At 49.5% G+C, this 16,815-nt stretch overlaps 1 protein-coding gene and 1 long non-coding RNA gene across 3 annotated transcripts in view; both read right to left on the reverse strand.

Annotated features, from left to right (window-relative positions):
• The window catches only part of SPRED2 (sprouty related EVH1 domain containing 2), a 66,902-nt gene extending 63,596 nt beyond the window's left edge, over positions 1-3,306 (reverse strand). Inside the window, exon 1 of one of the 2 annotated variants that reach the window (XM_061356229.1) lies at positions 3,130-3,306. In XM_061356229.1, coding sequence (XP_061212213.1) covers positions 3,130-3,176 — 47 coding nt within the window. In that variant the 5' untranslated portion in view covers positions 3,177-3,306. The remainder of the gene's footprint in view (positions 1-3,129) is intronic. The other variant, XM_061356230.1, reaches the window with a different exon arrangement.
• Positions 1-16,815, reverse strand: part of LOC133213756 (uncharacterized) — a 532,499-nt gene that overhangs the window by 236,899 nt on the left and 278,785 nt on the right. The gene's annotated exons all lie outside the window — the stretch shown is intronic.

Raw genomic sequence — 16,815 nt, forward strand, 5'->3', positions numbered from 1 at the left:
CCTCTGGGGGACCGTTCCCACTTGCAAGCACTTGGCACACACACTTGGGGCTCGCTGGAATAAATCAAGCCAAGTGGTGGGGACCCTGCGGGGATGCAGCCGCTGCCTGGCTCGGGCAGGGCATCGCGGTTCCATCCCAAGCCGCGAAAGGCTGCGGACCAACACTTCCTCGTTCTCTGACCTTTTCCATTTAATTACTTCCTGTGACTTTCTTGGAATCGTGCATCGGAACGAGCAGGCGGCAGCCTCCGGGCATAACCGAATCGTTTTAAGGGTTCGGCTCCATCCTCCTACTTACAAATGGAAAGTCGCCAGCAGCCCACCCGGGAGCTGTGGAACAGGTCACGGATGGTGATGGGCAGCTGCCCCTCTCCTGGGTACAGGCAGTGCTGCCCAAAACTCTCCCACTACTTACACTCAGCACCACAGCTTCATGCCTCTGATTTATTACGGGGCGGCCCCATTTCCGCCCCCCCCAGCCCTGCAGTGTACAAAGGAGAAGCACAGCGGAGATGGGGGGGGAGGAGGGAAGCAGAAATGAAGGCTGAGATGCAGAAAGAGGTGCTCACTTTGCAATGACAAATTGACCTCTAAGTATCGATCTGAAATGGTGCAGTCATGAAGGGACCAATGAGTCTCCAGCATCCTGAGCCCTATTTCCCCCCCCCCCTTGGTTTTATAAATCGTGTCAATACTCAAAAATCTCACGAAGTTGTTCTCAAATTAAAATGAAAATAAAGCCAAAAATGGAAGGGGGTGACCCTCATCAATTACTTGAAGAGGGTTATTTTAAAATGCATCCTAACAGTGGTCCTTTCTTTGTAATCTGGCTGTTAACATTTGCTCACAGTGCACTCAGTGAAACGAGAATAGCTATGCAAATTAAAGCCAGATATCTAGGGCAAATAGCACGCTATACTACCATTGTTCTGACAGCTTGAGAAAACTTATCAGGAGAGCCTGTCCTTATTTCTTTTAACACCATATATATTGGATAAAAAAAAAAAATCAAATCACTTCACCCACCGCTGAAATGAAAAACAACCCATGAGTCACCAGCTTCAGCGACGCTATCAATCAATGCAAGGCTGGAAGCGAAGAGCTTATGGAGGAAACCATGGCTTACCTAAAACACCTCACCATGCCCTGCATGGAGAAGGCCTGGACTAAGCTGCGACAAGCCCAACCGCAGCCTCTGAAACGGCTGCTTGGGATGTGCACAGAGTAAGGACCACAGTGTGTCATTTACCCTGAATGCCAACGCATCTGTACGCCAAGAAAACAGCCAACGCTGGTCTGGGAAGTGGGGTGGGTACCATCTCCCAAGGAACGAAGCACAACGGTGCTGGGTTGACTGGTGACCCCTAATCGAGGCAGCATGACCCAAGAGCCTCCATCCCGAGCCCAGCACATGAAACCCACCCACCAAAGCCTCACCAGGCATGGCAGCACAGCGGCACGTGGAGGAAGGATTCACTCCAAAACAAACTGCAGCCTACAATTAAGTTAGGAAAAAACCCAACGAGCCCAACCATCAGAGCCAAGCGCTCACTGTTTTACACCGACACTCATCTCCACACCAAGCCCTGCAGGAAAACAGGCTCACAGTAAGATCTTCCTGCAAGATGAAGCTTGGCCAGCACCAGCTTTCATCCACTCAACCAGGTTCAGTTTGCCCCTGCGCTCTCAAACCCAGGGGGAGGGATGCATCTTTCCTCCTCTTGTCCAATTTGAGAAATGAAACCCAAAACACTAACCAAGAACCAGGGGGGTTTTATTGGAAACAAGTTGGCTGCAGTTTTCCAGCCTGCTAGGTCATGGCAATCCACGAGAGAGAAAGTCAACTTTTTCTCTCTTTTTTGGGAAAAGCCACCCCAACTTCAAAATAACCACAATTTCATAAGCTACACATAAACACGTATTTATAGCCTCTTCATTAAGAAGTGCCAAAATAACAATTCCTCTTCACACACGCGTCGCAGGCAGAAGCCATTTCCTTCGCCACTCGCGCTCCTCCAGTGAACCCCCTCAAAACAAGGCTGACATTACAAAGGTATAAGCGCAGCACACGCCACCAATTATGGCATTTTATTTTCTTTTTAGGGCTCCAAAACCGAGCCGAAAAGTTGCACAATTCCGACGCCGCTTTATAAGCCCTGAGAGAAGTCATTTTAAAGCGTGGTACATCCTATGGCGCTTGGCACGAAACCAGCCCTGCACGCAAGTGACTCATTTTTCTCGACTGTCAAAACGCAGAAAGAGATAGCCAGGAACAACACTTGGGCCCGGCACGGTTTGTTAAAAGCCTTTCCTGGAATTTCGCCGTTAATGCCTCCTGAAGTTGTATTTTGGGGGAAGAAATATTGTCCAAAGGGAAAAGAGCACCGTCAGGCATTTTGAAACCCTCGGCACGGCCTCTCCGCGGGTTTATCCGTGGGGAGGCTGTGGGAGCCTTGCCGAGTAAGGGAGTGCCGGTGCGGGAGGTGCGCGCAGCGGACACCCGCAGCCCCCCGAGGCGCGGGGGTACGGGGGGAGGTGGCGGTGAATGGGGAGGCCGCCGGTGACCGGGTTTATGAATGCGGCGTCATGTGACGGCGGCGGCGGCCGCCCTCCTATTCACAAAAACGGCGGCGGCCGGGGCGGGGACCCGCGATGTCCCGTGTGTGTCCCCCTCAACGCCCCGATCCCCCTCCCAGCCCCGGTGCTGCGGGGGAATAGGAGCGCACCGCCGCCCTCCCCCTCTGGGCCCCCCCCTCCACCACCACCACCAGCACCACCATCACCAACCCCCGCTTCCGCCGCAGGCCGCCGCCGGGCGCCCCGAGTCCCGCACCGGTGCTGGCGCGGTGCCGGTGCGGGGTGCCCGAGGTGCGCCCCGCAGTCCCCGCGCCGTCCAGGGGTTTTTATGAATGAAAAGGCGGAATGCAAATGAGCGCGGCCCGGGGGGGAGCGCGAAATGGCGGATGCACGGGCTGGCAGCGCGCACACGTACGCGCGTGTCCGTGTCCCTCTGTCCGCCCGCGGTCGGTCTGTCTGCGGAGGGGAAAGAGGGGGTGAAGGACCCGCACCGGGGCAACAAAGGGCGAACCCCCCCACACCCCGCGCCCGCCCGGCCCCGGCCCCGCTCACTCGTCAGGGTAGGCTTCCTCGGTCATCTTCTCCCCGTCTAGGCTCATCCCTCGCCGCGGGCGGCCGGGCTGCGCCTCCGCATCTTCCTGAGCTTCACATGGCGGGGGAGGCCGCGCCGCGGCGGGCCGGGGCTGGCGGCCGCGCCGGGCCCGACGGCGCGGGAGCGCGGGCGGCGGCGGAGGGGGGGAAGGGGGTGGGAAGGGAAAGGAGGGGGGCTACGGCCGCTCTCGTCGCCGGGCGGCGGCGGGCGGAGGAGGAGGAGGAGGCGGTGAGGCGGCGGTCAACGCGCCGCGGGGGCGCGGCGGGGCGCGGCGGCGGCGGCGGCGGCGCGGGGTCCGGGCCCGGGGGAGCGGCGCAGCGCCCGGGGGCAGGCGGCGGCGCCGGGCCAGCCCCATGGCCGCGCTCACGCCATGGCGGGGCGCCGCGGGTGGCGGCGGAGCGGGGAGGGAGCGGCGGAGCCCCGGCAGGAAGCGGCGGCGCTGCCGAGCGGCCGCGGCCGCCGGGAGCGGGCAGGGCAGCGCCGGACCCGGGCGGGAGGGAGGGAGGGAAGGAGGGAGGGAGGGAGCCGCGGCGGCGGCAGCGAGGAAGGAGGAGACGCTCCTGCCAGTGGCACCTCCCCGCGGCGGCGCGGCCCGCCCCGGCCCGGCCCACCGGGCCCCCACAGCGCAGCGCCCGGGGTGCGGCCGCAGCCGCGATCGCCTCCTCCCGCCGGCACCGCCCCCCGCGCCGCAGCCCCGAGCCCCGCCCGCCGCCGCTCGGCCCGGCTCGGCTCGGCTCGGCTCGGCTCGAGTTTCAGTTCGGCTGGGCTCGGCTCTCGGCTCGGTTCGGCTCGGCTCTCGGTTCGGCTCTGCTCGGCTCACCTCAGCCTGTCCCGGCTGGGCTCAGCCTCACCCGGGCTCGCTCTGTCCTCCTCAGCCTGACCGAGCAAGGCCCGGCTCAGAACGGAGTGGCTCATACCTGCCCTGCCAGGCCTAGCTCTCCTCGGGGCGAGCCCCGTCGGCAGGGTTCAGCCCAAGCCTAACCTGGCCCGGCTTGGTTCGGCTCGGCCCAAGTCAGCTGGCCTGGCACAGTGCCTTGTCACGGCTGGCAAGGCCCATAGGAAGGATTTACACACACGGTGAGGGGTTTAGCAGCCTGTTGGTAGAAGAAGAGTTTCAGAGAGGTCGTGTTGCCCCTGCTGAGCTGCTGTGAGAGGTGAGGGGATCCTCTGCCCATACAGCTAAGCGTCTCGCCACCCTTGTGTAGTTCCCACCCTATCTTGGCCTTTACAAGAGCTCACATCAACCCTTGGGGCTGTGCTGACAGAAACAATGGGGTGAGCACAGGTAGCATGGGGCAGCTTATTTTCTAGGTCAGTTTAAATGTTTTTTTGGCACAATGAATAGTGCCATAACCATGAACGCTCTCCTAACATGTGGTGTGACATCTCCTGCCCTGGAATCTTGCTTGGTCTGCAGCAGAGGGGGTGACAGGAGCCGAGTTTTGAAAAGAAACTTTGGTCTATGAAGCTGAATAAGTAGCACTGAGTTCTGGGTTTGCTTTCTCCATCAGGTCATCTGTGAGCAGGGCAATCTTGGGAGAAGAAATCTGTCTGTCCCGTCCGAACACATCACCTTGCCCTTCTGGCCTCTACAAGCTCCTCAGCTGCAGCATCTCCTTCACACTGTGGGCAGGGAGACGTCCTGTCACCCCTCTCACTGTCTAGGGATATTCAGACCCTGCACAACTGCCATTCATAAAGAAGCCCCTTACTGGTTTACCTTTTAAGTCTAGTCTATGGGATTTTGTCTTGGAGGGCCTTCAGATTTTGGAATGGAAATTGTGTTTCTACTGCGGGGCACCAGTTTCTAAGTGCTGTAAATTTTTGTTTCAGGACCAGAAGAGAAAACTTGGAGAAGAATCTGTGGACTGCTAGTAATGTGATGGAGGCAAGAGCTGATGAAAGCTTTGAGGTCTTCTTTATGGGAGGTTCCCTGTAGCAAGAAGCGGCATGTCCAGAATCTGCAGCTTTGGTGGCATTACAGTGATATAGCAAAAAAGCACTTCTCACTGGTAGAGATTCACCATAACGTGGGATAACGTGTGAGAAGACAAGCCCATTTCCCGCCCCTCGGCAGCCTGTGGCATGCTTATTCGGGTGGTGATGCTGTCCCTCTCCCCATCCCCTTCCCACCCATTCATTCCAATGCAAATACAGTTGGACACCCCTTTGGGGGGTTACACTGCTGGATCTGCTAAATGGTCCTAGCTAATAATACCCCCCCCCCCCATACCTCTTTATTTTGGAAAGTTATGCAAAAATCCAGCTTGCAGAATGGCATGATAAACATCTTGGCAAAGCTGAGCTGGCAGGGAAAGGAAGTGTCAGGGCAGCAGTAAGTGGTTGGGGGCAAGGAAATGGCAGGAACATCTTCAGCTGCTGTACCATAAAAGACCAGATGTAACAATTTGACACACTTCCACCCATCTTATGTCTTTCTTTTCCCCCTAAACGATGCTGAGATTGCACAGACATCTAACATCCTTAAAATCTTTCATGCCAAAAATTTCCATGGTCAGCAGCAGCATTGATGCATGTGAAGTGGGGAGCATGGCATTCAGCAGTTGGCTACTAAGAACCAGAATAAAGAGAGAGTTATGGCCATGTGGAAAACCAAGGACAAAATCATGTAATTAAAAGGCCATTAGAAAGCATGTATGGCTGAGGAGGGCTGGGTATTAATCCATGATTAAAGCCTGGGAGCTTGATTGTATGATCTGGATGTATTTTTACGTATGTGTGTATTTGTATACTTGCCCCAGTGGCAAGAAGCAAATGTGTCTGAGGTTTGGAAGCTGCATTCTTTAGTTGATCTAGTTTCTTGACTCATTTCCTGCTGATTTGTGAGATCTCATATTTGATCTCTGCTCTCACTGTCCAGCTAATTTGGACGCTGCTAAGCTGTTTATTCTCTGAGGGATTTCTCTTACTGCACAACCCTCTCACTTTCATAATGATAAATATTGGATTTTATTTTGCTACTATTCAGGTTACTGTGCTGGTTCTTGTGAATAGCGCTTTCAAGATGACTGGCTTTTCTGAATGAAGAGGCTCTCAGCGGTGCAATTTCTGTTTGTGCATTGTGCTGTTCAGATACAGAGCTTCTGCTTACACGCAGGGTAGTGCTTCCCTGTGATGAGATCGTTACAGTGTCTAGGATTAATTAGCCATTGGTGGCAGAGCTTCAAGACAGCAGCTTCTGCACACTGATGGCTTGCATGCTATGGCTATCCTGTGTTTTATACTCAAAAGGACCATTTATCTTGCAGAGAAATACTTTAGCTGCTGTGGAGAACCTGGTTTATGGACCCCTGGACTGAAAATGGACCTCCCTGAGTGCTGTTACACCTTTGGCTAGTACTTCCTTAGGGTGAGAAGCACTGGAATTTGAAGCGGCAGAGTTTAGGATATCATCTTTACTGTAAGTTCTTTACTGTAAGGGTGGTGAGGCCCTGGAATGGATTGCCAAGGGAAGTTGTGAATGCTCCATCCCTGGTGGTGTTCAAGGCCAGGTTGGACAGAGCCTTGGGTAGCATGGTTTAGTGTGAGGTGTCCCTGCCCATGGCAGGGGGGCTGGAACTTGAGATCTTAAGGTCCTTTCCAACCCTAACTATTCTATGATTCTATCTACTGCAGGCTTGCAATGTAGCCTCCTACCTTCACCTATTCTTGCCTTTAAAACCCATGCCTTTGAGCTCAAATCTTCCACGAAGTTGATTTAGGAATCTAAATATGAATGTTGGTACCTTGTTGACTGTGCTAGTTTCAATGACTTTTCCACTGAGTCACTCGGTGACTTTGAATGAGTGAGGAGTGGAAGTCAGCAGTCCTGAATCATGCCATCCTCCAGACAATTACCCCCCTCCCCGATAATTCTTTCGAGCAGCAATCATATTTTAAAAGCGATGATTACATCCGTGTTTTCCCCCATTATAATCGCTCAGAATTTAAGAGCTGCAGAAACGATCAGAAACACTTGCAGTCAGCTTGAAAGCTTTCAGAGTTGACACGTTTTGGGGGGCCACGGCGTTTGGAAATACAAAAGGGGTTGTTTTTCAGCAGGAGTGTGATTTCAGCATGTGATTTTAGAGAATTGTCAGGCACTTGCTGGGGGAAGAGGAGGTGGAAAGTTCCTTACAGTCCTCCCAGGATGTCCGTTGGATGTTTGGAAGGTAAAGCCCTTCCAGAGCAGGAAAGCAGAAAGGGACCCTCATTGCCAGGTGGGCTGCTTTGCCCAAGATCTGAGTATCCCACCGTTTTATCCATTTCTTGATTTTTATAAGCATGTGTTTAACTATGACAGAAAATAGCAACAAAGCTTATGTGATCTCTTAGCTACTGCATGTGTGCACCTCTGTACAACTGGCTGGTGGCCAGGGGGGTGAAGGGAACAGGAGGAACCAGGAAGGAGAGTAGAGGTCTCCAAAATAACCCAGTGCTCACAGATTCAAATGAAATAAATGGCTGTTTAGAGGAGCAGCTCAGTGCTTTCAGCTGAAGACAAAGGTGGAATAGGAGCTCAGCTCCTTCTGGACACCACAGGATCCACCTGGGCAACAGCAATGTCATGATGGCCAGGAAGGCATTGACCAGTACATGCAGTCAGCCATGAGTCACATGTATGGGATAAACATGGTTTCATTTGTAGCTGTGTTCATGAAACCATGCGCTCTTGTTCATCCTCTCACAAAATAAAAGCAAGACTTACTGAAATGAGGGGTTTGTGAGGAAAAGACAGCTTTTCCAAACTCTTGCTTTCCTGCCGAGCGCTCTGATGTCCTCTTTAATATTCATCAGTATGTGATTTAAAGCTCCCTGTCTGTTCAAGGTGGGGTTGGACAAAGCCTTGGGTGACACAGTTTAGTGTGAGGTGTCCCTGCCCATGGCAGGGGGGTTGGACCTTGGTGATCTTAAGGTCTTTTCCAACCCTAACTATTCTATGATTCTATGACATGATGGTTTGGTGTTTCCTTTGTGTGCATAACTTCCTTTTGATACAAAGGGATGATAAAACTCCTAAATTGTAATCTCACAAGCACGTGGCACATTGTCTTTGGGGTGCAGATAGCAGGAGAATGCTCTGATCTTGAGTTCAGCATTTCAGCCTCTCCTCAATGGCAGGGTGGCATTAGCAGGTTTAGTGAGACAGCAGCACTGGTGGGAGTGAATCCTTCAGACGTAGTGATGCAGAATCATGTGTTTTGGGAGTCCCACTAGAGTTGAGTCCCCAGCATGGACTCAATAAGAGATGGGTGCACAGCTGATCACCTTTGTTTTGCTGAATGCTTGGAAAGAAGATCTGCTATAAAACCTTTACATGTCACTATCAGTCCCCTAGCAGTGCTTTTCTTCTGTGCAGTCCCAGCTCAGAGCGTGCCCTGGCCCATCGAAAAATAAATGTGCACAGGCTCTGCCAGTGGCATGGATGCACTGGCAACCTCAGGATTAGTCCTGAAGCCGGGCTACTCCAGGCATGAGGGAAGGGTTGCTCTCCTCTCAGTGTGCCTTTCCACTCTTGAGAGGTTTCTGCATTTTTGATACAGCTGTTTCCAGGGCCTCATGGGAGCTGGATAAACAGATGCCAAATAATCCGGTTTTACTTCAGGGAGCACAAAAGTTTTCTGGGAAAAACACTGGAGCTGTGCACACCTTTTCCTCCCCTCCTTTGGGATTATTTGGACTAGGCTTGAACCCTTAAGTATATTAAAATACACGTAAATTGCTTTACAATACCCAAACTTCAGTTTCTCCCATTCTCACACAGCTCCTGGGAGAACATCCCGTCTGAACACCCATATCTCCTTTACTGCAAAGCTCTTTGGTTGTCCTGAGCAGGTGACAGGATGAACTGTTCACTACTCACTTCGGCAAAACCAGTTTTTGTGGCTTGACCTGCTTTTCTCACCTAGTGTCCTGTTGTGAGTAGAGGGTCTCAGTTCAGTACCTGAGCAGTTATAATTGCAGGTTTACCCAGTCCAGACCCAGCTGTGGCAGAAATCCACACACAGGTATTCATCAGGAAGGGCTTCTGGAGTTAAATTAAGCTTTTGAAATACAGGAATGAGGACATGTATTTGGTGGTGTATGGTACATGGGAAATAAGTGGAATGAGCGTTCTACCCTGCTTATATCCTCCTTAACCAAGCCCTTGGCTTCAGGGCTGCTCAGTGACACTGACCCACACCGATGCTCAAAGATGTTGAATTTCAAAGAGTAGCAGTCCACCCTCCGCTCCAGGCAGGTATTTTCCATTGTGCCAATGTCCTCATAACAACTCCAGCTAGGCAAATATAGCACATGGCATATGAGTGTCCTAGGAGGACTCGGAGGTGGGGAGTTAAAGCTAAAGAAAGTCCATGGTTAACCACATGCCCCACTGGATAGCTTTGCCAGGGAAAAATCGCAGAACATAACAGAGAAGGTGGGAGGAGAGTTTAATGGTCCTGCAGAGAGCAAGCACCACCTTAGACAGCCATTCTCCAAGATGCTTGCATCACTGTTCCCAAGGATTCCCATGGAAAATAATCATATGCTCCTTTTATGTCCTTGTAATCACAAACATATTATGCTTCCCTGCCCACTTCTAAAGAGAAAAGTAATTAGTCACCCCACACAAATCTTTTGGGACTGTACATACACTCCAGTATGTATTCCAGCTCTGTCTGGAAGGGAATGAAGATGCACAGCTCTGCTTTGTGCGTGGTTATTAGCACACTGCCATTTGCAGAAGCTGGGTGCAAGGCTTTTCCCATGCTTGCCACCAGCTGCATCTCCAGCAGTGTTTGCTCCAGGGTTAACAAAGCCCAGAAGTGCAAGCCCAGGTTATGAGAGCTTTACGCCTGCAAAGCTAAAGGCACAGGCTTGCCTCCTCAGAGCTTGCAGCCTGCTCACAAAACTCCTGTGTTTTAGATAGGAGCTTCTCCAGTGTCTTGGTGGATAAAAAAAGGACTAGTTATTGTTGAGTGCTTGTTCTGACCTTAAAAGCTGAAAGTAAAACCAATCCTAGATATGGAGCGTACTGAAGTAGCAACTGAAGGGCTTTTTTTGTTCGTTCTACAGTTAATACTATTGTGTTAAAACTGAAGAGGGGAGGAGTGGGGTTAATTTAAGGTTTATTGTGACAAAGAAGAATTATTCAGAAGGTGCTGGAAAACAGAAAATAGAAGACATTCTGGGAAAAAAAGCTTAATTCCCACAGTCAGGAGTATACTTGACTTGTATTGCAGGGCCAGGGAAGGAAACCTAGATCCATGGCAGTTAAACATTTGCCTTCGATTCTGTTTCTCTCTTTGCGTCTATAAACCCCAGCATTTACACTTAAGTGGATGTGCTGAAAGCTGTGTTTAGGAAGAGAATTTCATCCCCTCCTGCACGTACTTCTGACATGTGATAATTGTTTGACTGCAGCTTTACAAAGTATGGCTGCAGGGGTGGTTTGTATGGGAGGAGTTAACGTGGCACTGATGGTAACTGCTATACTGAAGGTTGTGGAAGCAGGACCAGGCCAGCCAGAAGAGGTATTTTATTTTAATTAGCCATTTGTACCCTCAGTGGCTTATGGCAAATTCCTGCCTACTCATTCACACATCAGGGAGGTCCCATTCAAGGCATAGAGAACACATGTGTGTGCTAGAACCTTGTGTGAACTACTTACAGTGCAGTTCAAAACTCATCAGGGGGTGACAGAAGTGCTCCAACTGCATGGCCCATATTCATTACCTTGTGTCTAACTCCTGCTCCTCATACCAAAGCCATTGCCACGCTACCAGTGTTTCATTTATTACTGCATAAAATGCTCTGGGTAACAGTGACATTGCAAAGCTGCTCATAAATCAGTTCCTGCTCAGCTCTAAAGGGATTTGGTCTCCTCTTTGACGTTTCTGAGTCTTAAGGAAGTAACAAACATGAAAGCTCTCCCCACAAGACTTGATCAGAGGCCTGGGAGATGACAGTCTTCATGTTGGCCTTTCTCCTCTCTTAGGGACGCAGCCAAACCAGGATATGTCCCTGTCTTTTTGAAAGAAAGATGGATATCTGTCTTGCTTTAAAATCCTGAGAGGGTGCAAAGCAGAGGTGATATTCACATTGCTGTATCAAGTCAAGGTCAACTCTGTCCCCTTCACAGATGGACTTTACCTCTGCTAGTAATGGGATAAGCAAAGCTCCCTTTGAGTAAGGGCAACAGAGCCTGCTGCCTTCTGCTTTCTGAACAATACTAACACTGGAAAGGACTTCATGCTACTACTACACAGCTGGCACCAGAATCACAGCCAGAGTTTTACTTGATCATAACATCTGCTGTACCAGAAAGTGGTGCAAGCTTTGCAGTAGCTTTGCTGCACACAATTACCCCAAAAGGGGCTTTGACCTTTTTACCAATGGTACTTCATTGTACAGAATTTGCTCATATTCATTTTCCCAGTATCATGAGGAGATAATCACTGAGGAACATGAGATCTTGAAAAGAGATAATCACCCAGGTAATAAATGAAATATTGCAACTTTTTATATCTCTAGTGCATCTGTGCAATCATGTCTGCTCTTACATGCTAATTTTCATTAGTATCCTTCACAGTCATTTGTAAGGTGAAGAACAGCATTGGCCTTCCCTTACAGCAGAAGAAATCACAGCCTGAGGAGATACCCAGGTGTCGGGGGAGAACTCAGACTTAGGAGCACTTGGGAGTCATCTAGGACAGGAAAATAACATCCACTTGAGCTTAATTCCCCGTGCTTATTTATGTGTGTCTAATTGCTTGGCTCTAAGTGGTGTTTAAATCACCTAAGCCCCTCTGTTCCCTGGTAATTCACTACCAGAAAGGACAGAGACTTACCAGAATTACTCCAAACTTAACGAGAATTTGGAGTAAAGTTAAATGCTTCAGGCCTAAATACCACACTGCTTATTCTCTTCTCATCATTTATAGCAGCGTGGATTAAAACGAAATGCTGCTGTGAAGCTGCCTCATCAAACTGAACATGGCTGTAATCATTTGTCTTGGTGTGGCTTGAGTAAAAGTGCTCCAGTGTGCATTTGCACCCTAGGAAAATGCTTCACTCCCTGATTTCCAAGCTTGAAAAGAACTCTGTACAGATGAAACACATTTTTCACCCTCCAACAAAGTGTTTTCACCTACAAATACTTTCTGCTGCCTAAACAAGAGCCCTTTCCTTTGCACTTGTGCCAACATGTAAGTTGGATAAAGAATTAAACTTAGATTCTTAGTTATAATGCTTCCCCTGACTTTTTTTTTAATAATGACTGTAAGACAGATGCTGCCTCTCTGCTGAATTTTAATCTTTCTAATGAAGGTGTGTTTGAAGAAGGCACACCCTTCAGAAAATGTTTTGTGGTATCGTATTTGTGCCTTTAGTGTTGAGGACCAGCTGCCTTTTCCATTTTAAATGCCCTTTTTAGGGTCTTACATCACAGAGGCCTAAATTAAAACACAGCATAAAGGGGTGCAGCATATGCATTCATCCTGGAAATTGCACTGCGACATGAAAGATATCCAAACAGTATATGTAATTTTGAAGATGAGCAAGGCTTGGCTTTTCAGATGTCCCACGCGAGGGAAGCACCCACATCCCGCAAAATTGCAGGCTTCTGAATCATGGAAGTCGGATCAAAAAGCCTCTCATTCCCACTGGTTTGAAGACATGTGCGACTGTGAAGGCTGAGCCCAGCACTGAATTGGGGCTGGATGGATGATGTGAGCCTGTGCAGGAACCCCTGTGGCCAGGCACCCAGCACGACCCAGGGAGCTGCAGAGCTCAGGGATGAGGTAATTCTCCCTCTTCTGCCTCCCAGCTCCTCCTCCTCCACATGGTTCACAGGCTCAGGGGTCAAGGTCTGGTGGTGTGAAGGTTTTGCTCAGTGGTTTGCAGGCTGAGGAGGGCTGGTCATGCCCAATGTAAAGAATTGTTTGTTCAGCTCTAGGTGTCTTTCTCTTCATTAAGACTATAGGAGAAAATTGTTCCTCTCCAGTAGTATAGACCAGGAGTAATTGTACTGGCACCTTTATTTTGGGTATCATAGAATCACAGAATGGTTTGGGTTGGAAAGGACCTTAAAGCTCATCCAGTTCAAAACCCCTTGCCATGGGCAAGGACACCTTCCACTAGAGCAGGTTGTGCTAAGTCCCATCCAACCTGGTCTTAAACACTGCCAGGGACTGGGCATCCACAGCTTTTCCAGGCACCCTGTGCCAGTGCCTCAGCACCCTCATAGTGAAGATTTTTTTTCCCAATGTCTAATCTAAATCTCCCTCTGTCAGTTTAAAGCCATTCCCCTTTGTCCTGTCACTACATGCCCTTGTAAAAAGTCCCCCTCCTGATTTCCTGTAGGGCCCCTTTAAGCACTTTAAGGGTGCTCCAGCCCTCTGATCATCTTTGTGGTCCATCTCTGGATTCACTCTAACAGCTCCATAGATGTATCATGGAAAGACCAGGAGCTGGTCTGAAGGTATGCAGCTATGGAAACCTTGCCACAGGCTGTGCACCCCTGCGGAGCCAGAGTGCTCCTTTTTGGTTTCACGTGTGATTGGTGCCAAATTCGCTGTCCATGACCACAGCTCCCAGGACCCAAATAGACAGCTGCAGAGAGCCATCAGCTCCATCAGCATGTGGGTATACAGAGAGACCCCCAAACTCCAGTCAGAGGATGACTTCCTCTTTTGCCTCTTTATTTGTAACTCACTGTTGGGGGAAAGATTTTGCAATCCATTTAAAGTATCAGATACTGGCAATCCTTCTCCTAAAGCATCGTGGTCAGAGAGTATCCTGGGCTAATTTAGGAGGCGCAGGGATCTCTTATGTCTAGACATTGCAGTAAATGTTATTCAGCCGCCTGTGTGGTTGCCAGGCTCAACACAAACAAGCTAGCCAAGCTCCCAAGGAAGAGGAAATACAGGAATATTCACCACCAGAAGACACTGCCTCCCTTGATATTTTCATCTGCAAAACAATTGCTTACAGAGAGGTTTGAACTGGAAGGTGACATTGGCCTTTTTCCTTTTCCTCTTTTGACTTTTGTTTCCTGTAGGAGAATTCTCTGGAGTTACTTCAGGTTCTCATTGTGTCCTAGGGATTTCCCTCCCTGCCCTATTCCAGGTTGCCTGTGATGCAAAATCTCTGTTTAAACTGAATGCCATGAATACAAGAGCTGCTCCTCCCAAAGGAAATGTTGTTGTTCTTTTTACTTCCATGTCCCCAAATAAGTCTTAAATCTTTGCTCTGTACCCAGGTATTTCCACTTGGGACTTCCCAGTTTCCTGTAAATTCTGATTTACTCTTGCTGAGTACATGGAACCAGATACTAAATCCGTCCTGCTGAAAAAAGAGAACAGAACAATAAACCCCTAATTGAAATATTTTGCTGAAAAATGTCACAGCAGAGTGATTTTTGCAACAAAAGCCCAATGTTTTTTGCTTTTCTAAACTAGGAAAACAAAATGTGTGTGCATACCCCTTTGGTTGAGGGGAGCTGGAAAAGGCTGATACACAGTGCTTCAGGGAAAGGGGAGCCTGGTTTTGACTTTTAAAGTCTATTTGTGTGTCTTTGTTTTGGATATTGTAAAGTCAGCCTTGGGAAGTTTTGTCCTTAAGGAGAAGATGGCTATTTCAGGCACTAAGGTGGCTCCTTTGGAACAGTTGAAATCCATCTGCCTGCCCCTGAGCTCCTCAATAACCTCAGTCAAACCATAGGGTCTCTGCACACCACTTGTCTCTGACTCAGGGCAACCAGATGTCCAAGGCTTGGGTCCGTCCTGGCATCCTGACAAGCATCTGTGGGATATTGTTTTGTCCTGGTTGTTTTTTCTGGATATGGTTTTATTTCCAGCAAGCCCTTCTCAATCTGCAATGGACTGACCTTATTCCATGCCAAGAAGTCAGGACTCTCCTGCACAGGAGCCATGTGCCTGGTGGGTCTCACCACTCGCCCCAACTCTTCCTCTCTTTGCTGATCCTTTTTCCCTTCAAAGTCATCATCCAACCAAGTGCCTCATAACTTTGGTGCAGTTATACCCCTGCTTTCCCAAAGCTCAAGGAATAAATTCCCTGTTGATCCCACTCAGAGGGATCATTCCTTTGTGCGCGCAGCGTTTTTAGGGTGCAGCACACAGGACATCGATGCAGGATGTCTCAAACCCAAACCACCTTCCCCTCCACTACGTGAAAATAAAAGTAAGCTTGGCAACAGCAAAAGTACAGAGCAGCAGCGCAGCACTGTGTGTTTGTGGAGCTGGTGTGAGGCACCCAAAGCTTTACTCCAGATTCCCAGGGGGTGCAAAACGCATGGATGTGTCTGTCAATGGCACCTCCAGAAGGACAAAACACTGCTGGGATCCCTGCTATGAAGAGCTGCCCTATGATCGGTGTCACAGGATTTCCGCAGGCTTGTGCTTATCTTTAGACAGATCTCGTGGGGAGGAAAAGTCAGACGCACACACAGGTACAGTGAGCACAGCTGTCTGTTGTGGGGCTGTGAGGAACCGCCGGAAACCCACAGGGGAAGGTGCAGAGAAAAAGTGAAAAGGGGAAGGGGGGGGGGGGAAGAAGCTGTTTGTCTCCAAGCTTGGCTGCCCCTGCAGGCAGAATGACATCCCCCAAGAGATGGATGCTTTAGACCACTAAAACCTCTCGGTATCCTGTAGATGCTGAAATAAGGGGGGAGAAGTATATATTGCTGAACAAGAGTGCAGTGGTTAACGTGCTCTTTGCAGGAGACAGCACCCATGAGCAGGCCCAGCAGCTTGCTGTGCTGATAAAGCTCGTGTCTGCTCTGGAGTCTGGGAAACTGAGCCATGGGAGCAAATCGACTTGCCAAAGCCACACAGTAATTGGGACAGGGTTAGGAAGAAGATTAAATATGAACAGATTCGCCTTACCCTGCCTGCCCCATGCACTCATGCAAAGACTGTGTCTGCATTGGGTATTTTAGATGCTCCTGAAGTCACCCTGGATAATACCAACTCTTAAGTGGAAGTTAAGATGGAGTAAAAATGAGGCACCTGAGGGTCTGCTTTGCTCCGAAGGAGCAGAGCTTTATTGCTGTCTGTGTGTTTGCCCATGCACTCACTGCGTGGCAGGGAAGCACAAAGCAGAAAACATGCCCTCTGGAAAGACCTGACAAAATAATAGCTGCCTCGGTTGAGGGGCTGAGCTGGAAAATGCAGAGAAAAATGAACAGCATTGGGTCAAAGTGAAAGAAATGGTTGTTTTTCCTTTCTTGTAGTTGTCTGGGGGAAATGAGAAAAACCCCAACATGTTATTTTGGGTCAACCCGAATCACATTTTGTATGTAATGTTTTGCTTTGAGGTTAGTTACCCCTCTTGCTTTTCACACTTTCTTTTATTTCAGGTCTCTTTTGAGGGGAAAATGCCACTTCAAAATAGCAAATCAAAGGGTTGTGTTTAAGAGGCATTCAAATAAAATGCTGTGGCATTTTCCAAACAAACCATTTCTTTCAAGAAATGTAGATATGTATGTTCTTTCCCGCTGTATTTTGGATACAGTCGAAAATGTTTGCCATGTTTCATTCAGTTCAGAAGCTCAGAAATTGCATGGTTTGGGTTTGGGTTTTTTTTCTTTCCCCTAGATATCTTTGGGTTGTTTTTTTTTTTGGTCCCATTCAATTCCTGCT

The sequence above is a fragment of the Neopsephotus bourkii genome, unplaced genomic scaffold (assembly GCF_033783945.1).
Source record: "Neopsephotus bourkii isolate Nb327-2 ecotype Australia unplaced genomic scaffold, CSIRO-AGI_Nbou_v1 NB_845, whole genome shotgun sequence".
NCBI lineage: Eukaryota > Metazoa > Chordata > Aves > Psittaciformes > Psittacidae > Neopsephotus > Neopsephotus bourkii.